A 6,326-nucleotide genomic window follows, 5' to 3' on the forward strand; every position below is an offset into this window, starting at 1 on the left:
TGCTTATTCAGCGTCATGAAAAGTAATAGAACAATCTATTGGTCACAAACACATATTTAGCAGATGTTATTGTGGGTGTTGTGAAATGATGGTGTTCATAGCTCCAACAGTGTAATGCTGGTGTTCATAGCTCCAACAGTGTAATGATGGTGTTCCTAGCTCCAACAGTGTAATGATGGTGTTCATAGCTCTAACAGTGTAATGCTGGTGTTCATAGCTCCAACAGTGTAATGCTGGTGTTCATAGCTCCAACAGTATAATGCTGGTGTTCCTAGCTCCAACAGTGTAATGCTGGTGTTCCTAGCTCCAACAGTGTAATGATGGTGTTCCTAGCTCCAACAGTGTAATGATGGTGTTCCTAGCTCCAACAGTGTAATGATGGTGTTCATAGCTCTAACAGTGTAATGCTGGTGTTCATAGCTCCAACAGTGTAATGCTGGTGTTCATAGCTCCAACAGTGTAATGATGGTGTTCCTAGCTCCAACAGTGTAATGATGGTGTTCCTAGCTCCAACAGTGTAATGATGGTGTTCATAGCTCTAACAGTGTAATGCTGGTGTTCCTAGCTCCAACAGTATAATGCTGGTGTTCCTAGCTCCAACAGTGTAATGCTGGTGTTCCTAGCTCCAACAGTGTAATGCTGGTGTTCCTAGCTCCAACAGTGTAATGCTGGTGTTCCTAGCTCCAACAGTGTAATGCTGGTGTTCCTAGCTCCAACAGTGAAATGATGGTGTTCCTAGCTCCAACAGTGAAATGATGGTGTTCCTAGCTCCAACAGTGAAATGCTGGTGTTCATAGCTCCAACAGTGAAATGATGGTGTTCCTAGCTCCAACAGTGAAATGATGGTGTTCCTAGCTCCAACAGTGAAATGATGGTGTTCCTAGCTCCAACAGTGAAATGATGGTGTTCCTAGCTCCAACAGTGTAATGATGGTGTTCCTAGCTCCAACAGTGTAATGCTGGTGTTCATAGCTCCAACAGTGTAATGATGGTGTTCCTAGCTCCAACAGTGTAATGCTGGTGTTCATAGCTCCAACAGTGTAATGATGGGTGTTCCTAGCTCCAACAGTGTAATGATGGTGTTCATAGCTCTAACAGTGTAATGCTGGTGTTCCTAGCTCCAACAGTGTAATGATGGTGTTCATAGCTCTAACAGTGTAATGCTGGTGTTCCTAGCTCCAACAGTGTAATGATGGTGTTCATAGCTCTAACAGTGTAATGCTGGTGTTCCTAGCTCCAACAGTGTAATGCTGGTGTTCCTAGCTCCAACAGTGTAATGCTGGTGTTCCTAGCTCCAACAGTATAATGCTGGTGTTCCTAGCTCCAACAGTATAATGCTGGTGTTCCTAGCTCCAACAGTGTAATGATGGTGTTCCTAGCTCCAACAGTGTAATGATGGTGTTCCTAGCTCCAACAGTGTAATGATGGTGTTCATAGCTCCAACAGTGTAATGATGGTGTTCCTAGCTCCAACAGTGTAATGATGGTGTTCCTAGCTCCAACAGTGTAATGATGGTGTTCCTAGCTCCAACAGTGTAATGCTGGTGATCCTAGCTCCAACAGTGTAATGCTGGTGATCCTAGCTCCAACAGTGTAATGATGGTGTTCCTAGCTCCAACAGTGTAATGCTGGTGTTCATAGCTCCAACAGTGTAATGATGGTGTTCCTAGCTCCAACAGTGTAATGATGGTGTTCCTAGCTCCAACAGTGTAATGCTGGTGTTCCTAGCTCCAACAGTATAATGCTGGTGTTCCTAGCTCCAACAGTGTAATGCTGGTGTTCCTAGCTCCAACAGTGTAATGATGGTGTTCATAGTTCCAACAGTGTAATGATGCTGTTCATAGCTCCAACAGTGTAATGATGGTGTTCCTAGTTCCAACAGTGTAATGATGGTGTTCCTAGCTCCAACAGTGTAATGCTGGTGTTCCTAGCTCCAACAGTGTAATGATGGTGTTCCTAGCTCCAACAGTGTAATGCTGGTGATCCTAGCTCCAACAGTGTAATGATGGTGATCCTAGCTCCAACAGTGTAATGCTGGTGATCCTAGCTCCAACAGTGTAATGCTGGTGATCCTAGCTCCAACAGTGTAATGATGGTGTTCCTAGCTCCAACAGTGTAATGCTGGTGTTCCTAGCTCCAACCATGGTTCTGTGTTTCAGGAAGAGCACCATAATGCGTATGTTGTTCCGGTTCTACGAGCCCCAGAAGGGGAACATCTACATCGCTGGACAGAACATCAGGGACGTTGGACTGGACAGCCTGCGACGGGCCGTAGGGGTGGTACCACAGGTAAAACTAACGTGATTAGATTACATGTATCGATCCTTTAGTAAGATGACTTGGACAACAATCACCTCCCACCACCAGGGGGCAGATGTGGAAGAGAATACAAACTACAGGTTCCTTCCTTCACCTGTGTATCTGATGTGTCCTCTCCTGATGTGTCCTCTCCTGATGTGTCCTCTCCTGACGTGTCCTCTCCTGATGTTTCCTCTCCCGATGTGTCCTCTCCCGATGTGTCCTCTCCCGACGTGTCCTCTCCCGACGTGTCCTCTCCCGACGTGTCCTCTCCCGATGTTTCCTCTCCCGATGTGTCCTCTCCCGATGTGTCCTCTCCTGATGTGTCCTCTCCTGATGTGTCCTCTCCCGATGTTTCCTCTCCCGATGTTTCCTCTCCCGATGTGTCCTCTCCTGATGTGTCCTCTCCTGATGTGTCCTCTCCTGATGTGTCCTCTCCTGATGTGTCCTCTCCTGATGTGTCCTCTCCTGATGTTTCCTCTCCCGACGTGTCCTCTCCTGATGTTTCCTCTCCTGATGTGTCCTCTCCTGATGTGTCCTCTCCTGATGTGTCCTCTCCTGATGTTTCCTCTCCTGATGTGTCCTCTCCCGATGTGTCCTCTCCTGATGTGTCCTCTCCTGATGTGTCCTCTCCTGATGTGTCCTCTCCTGATGTGTCCTCTCCTGATGTGTCCTCTCCTGATGTGTCCTCTCCTGATGTGTCCTCTCCCGATGTGTCCTCTCCTGATGTGTCCTCTCCCGACGTGTCCTCTCCTGATGTTTCCTCTCCTGATGTGTCCTCTCCTGATGTGTCCTCTCCTGATGTGTCCTCTCCTGATGTTTCCTCTCCTGATGTGTCCTCTCCTGATGTGTCCTCTCCTGATGTGTCCTCTCCTGATGTGTCCTCTCCTGATGTGTCCTCTCCTGATGTGTCCTCTCCTGATGTGTCCTCTCCTGATGTGTCCTCTCCTGACGTGTCCTCTCCTGACGTGTCCTCTCCTGACCTGTCCTCTCCTGACGTGTCCTCTCCTGATGTGTCCTCTCCTGATGTGTCCTCTCCTGACGTGTCCTCTCCTGACGTTTCCTCTCCTGATGTGTCCTCTCCTGATGTGTCCTCTCCTGATGTGTCCTCTCCTCAAGTTGAGCTGACGGTATTGATTGACTGTACTGTTTCCTCCCTCCCTCTGTCTCTCTACCCTCCTCCCTACCCAGGATGCAGTGCTCTTCCACAACACCATCTTCTACAACCTTCAGTACGGGAACATCAACGCCACGCCAGAGGAGGTGTACCAGGTGGCACGGCTGGCAGGGATCCATGATGCCATCCTCAGGATGCCCCACGGATACGACACTCAGGTCGGCGAGAGGGGACTCAAACTATCAGGTAGGTCAGACACACCCTGGTCGGGAGAGGGTACTCAAACTACCAGGTAGGTCAGACACACCCTGGTCGGGAGAGGGTACTCAAACTACCAGGTAGGTCAGACACACCCTGGTCGGCGAGAGGGGACTCAAACTACCAGGTAGGTCAGACACCCTGGTCGGGAGAGGGGACTCAAACTATCAGGTAGGTCAGACACCCTGGTCGGGAGAGGGGACTCAAACTACCAGGTAGGTCAGACACCCTGGTCGGGAGAGGGGACTCAAACTATCAGGTAGGTCAGACACCCTGGTCGGGAGAGGGGACTCAAACTACCAGGTAGGTCAGACACCCTGGTCGGGAGAGGGGACTCAAACTACCAGGTAGGTCAGACACCCTGGTCGGGAGAGGGGACTCAAATATCTTCCTCAAATAGACTGCATTATTGACTTGCTGTGTGTGTTTCAGGTGGGGAGAAGCAGCGTGTGGCCATAGCCAGGGCCATACTGAAGAACCCTCCTATCCTGCTGTATGACGAAGCTACCTCCTCACTGGACTCTATCACTGAGGAGGTAACACACACACACACACACACACACACACACACACACACACACACACACACACACACACACACACACACACACACACACACACACACACACACACACAGAGAATCAGCTGTTGTCTCTTCTGCAGCTCAGTTTACCAACCAACCAATCAGCTGCGTATATGTTAGGGATAGAGTTCACTGTGCCCTGAAGTTGGAGAGAACAGGCCACATGTCCTGTTCTAGTTTCATACTGAATTACATGTAGATGTGTACTGCTTTCTTATTGTGAAGCTTTTTATATGGGTATATGTAAATAGCATCAGGAGCACACAGGAGTGGGCAGGAGGGGGGATGATGACAGGAGATATTGCTGTCTGCTGCTGTGTTGACTTGGTGGTTTTAATGACATTTTCTCAGAGAAACCGGCTTCATATATATCCTGCCTGTCATATTGGCATCGGTGTACTCCTAGAACATTCTAGAACTATTTCTAACACTTGATGTTCCTGTGTTGTTTCTCTACAGTGTTCTAGAACTATTTCTAACACTTGATGTTCCTGTGTCGTTTCTCTACAGTGTTCTAGAACTATTTCTAACACTTGATGTTCCTGTGGTGTTTCTCTACAGTGTTCTAGAACTATTTCTAACACTTGATGTTCCTGTGTTGTTTCTCTACAGTGTTCTAGAACTATTTCTAACACTTGATGTTCCTGTGTTGTTTCTCTACAGTGTTCTAGAACTATTTCTAACACTTGATGTTCCTGTGTTGTTTCTCTACAGTGTTCTAGAACTATTTCTAACACTTGATGTTCCTGTGTTGTTTCTCTACAGTGTTCTAGAACTATTTCTAACACTTGATGTTCCTGTGTTGTTTCTCTACAGTGTTCTAGAACTATTTCTAACACTTGATGTTCCTGTGTTGTTTCTCTACAGTGTTCTAGAACTATTTCTAACACTTGATGTTCCTGTGTTGTTTCTCTACAGTGTTCTAGAACTATTTCTAACACTTGATGTTCCTGTGTCGTTTCTCTACAGTGTTCTAGAACTATTTCTAACACTTGATGTTCCTGTGTTGTTTCTCTACAGTGTTCTAAAACTATTTCTAACACTTGATGTTCCTGTGTTGTTTCTCTACAGTGTTCTAGAACTATTTCTAACACTTGATGTTCCTGTGTTGTTTCTCTACAGTGTTCTAGAACTATTTCTAACACTTGATGTTCCTGTGTTGTTTCACTACAGTGTTCTAGAACTATTTCTAACACTTGATGTTCCTGTGTTGTTTCACTACAGTGTTCTAGAACTATTTCTAACACTTGATGTTCCTGTGTTGTTTCTCTACAGTGTTCTAGAACTATTTCTAACACTTGATGTTCCTGTGTTGTTTCACTACAGTGTTCTAGAACTATTTCTAACACTTGATGTTCCTGTGTTGTTTCACTACAGTGTTCTAGAACTATTTCTAACACTTGATGTTCCTGTGTTGTTTCACTACAGTGTTCTAGAACTATTTCTAACACTTGATGTTCCTGTGTTGTTTCTCTACAGTGTTCTAGAACTATTTCTAACACTTGATGTTCCTGTGTTGTTTCTCTACAGTGTTCTAGAACTATTTCTAACACTTGATGTTCCTGTGTTGTTTCACTACAGTGTTCTAGAACTATTTCTAACACTTGATGTTCCTGTGTTGTTTCTCTACAGTGTTCTAGAACTATTTCTAACACTTGATGTTCCTGTGTTGTTTCTCTACAGTGTTCTAGAACTATTTCTAACACTTGATGTTCCTGTGTTGTTTCTCTACAGTGTTCTAGAACTATTTCTAACACTTGATATTCCTGTGTTGTTTCTCTACAGTGCTCTAGAACTATTTCTAACACTTGATGTTCCTGTGTTGTTTCTCTACAGTGTTCTAGAACTATTTCTAACACTTGATATTCCTGTGTTGTTTCTCTACAGTGTTCTAGAACTATTTCTAACACTTGATGTTCCTGTGTTCCATAATAATGGCGCCGTAGGGCATGGCTGCCATTTTACGGGCTCCTAACTAATGATGCACCGATATGACATTTTTGGCCGATATCGATATTTTCCTTGCCAAAAAAAAAAAAAAAAAAAAAAAAAAAAAACTATAATATAATAAT

At 45.4% G+C, this 6,326-nt stretch overlaps 1 protein-coding gene across 9 annotated transcripts in view; it reads left to right on the top strand.

Annotated features, from left to right (window-relative positions):
• Positions 1-6,326, top strand: part of abcb7 (ATP-binding cassette, sub-family B (MDR/TAP), member 7) — a 201,946-nt gene that overhangs the window by 183,236 nt on the left and 12,384 nt on the right. For 4 of the 9 annotated variants that reach the window (XM_052487129.1, XM_052487123.1, XM_052487124.1 and 1 more), the window contains 3 exons: positions 2,158-2,287; positions 3,488-3,659; positions 4,104-4,207. The exons of 3 other annotated variants lie outside the window; for them this stretch is intronic. In XM_052487129.1, the coding sequence (XP_052343089.1) occupies positions 2,158-2,287; positions 3,488-3,659; positions 4,104-4,207 (406 nt within the window). The remainder of the gene's footprint in view (positions 1-2,157; positions 2,288-3,487; positions 3,660-4,103; positions 4,208-6,326) is intronic. 2 more of the 9 variants (XM_052487125.1, XM_052487126.1) reach the window with 2 other exon arrangements.

Source organism: Oncorhynchus keta, chromosome 30 (genome assembly GCF_023373465.1).
Source record: "Oncorhynchus keta strain PuntledgeMale-10-30-2019 chromosome 30, Oket_V2, whole genome shotgun sequence".
Taxonomy (NCBI): Eukaryota; Metazoa; Chordata; class Actinopteri; order Salmoniformes; family Salmonidae; genus Oncorhynchus; species Oncorhynchus keta.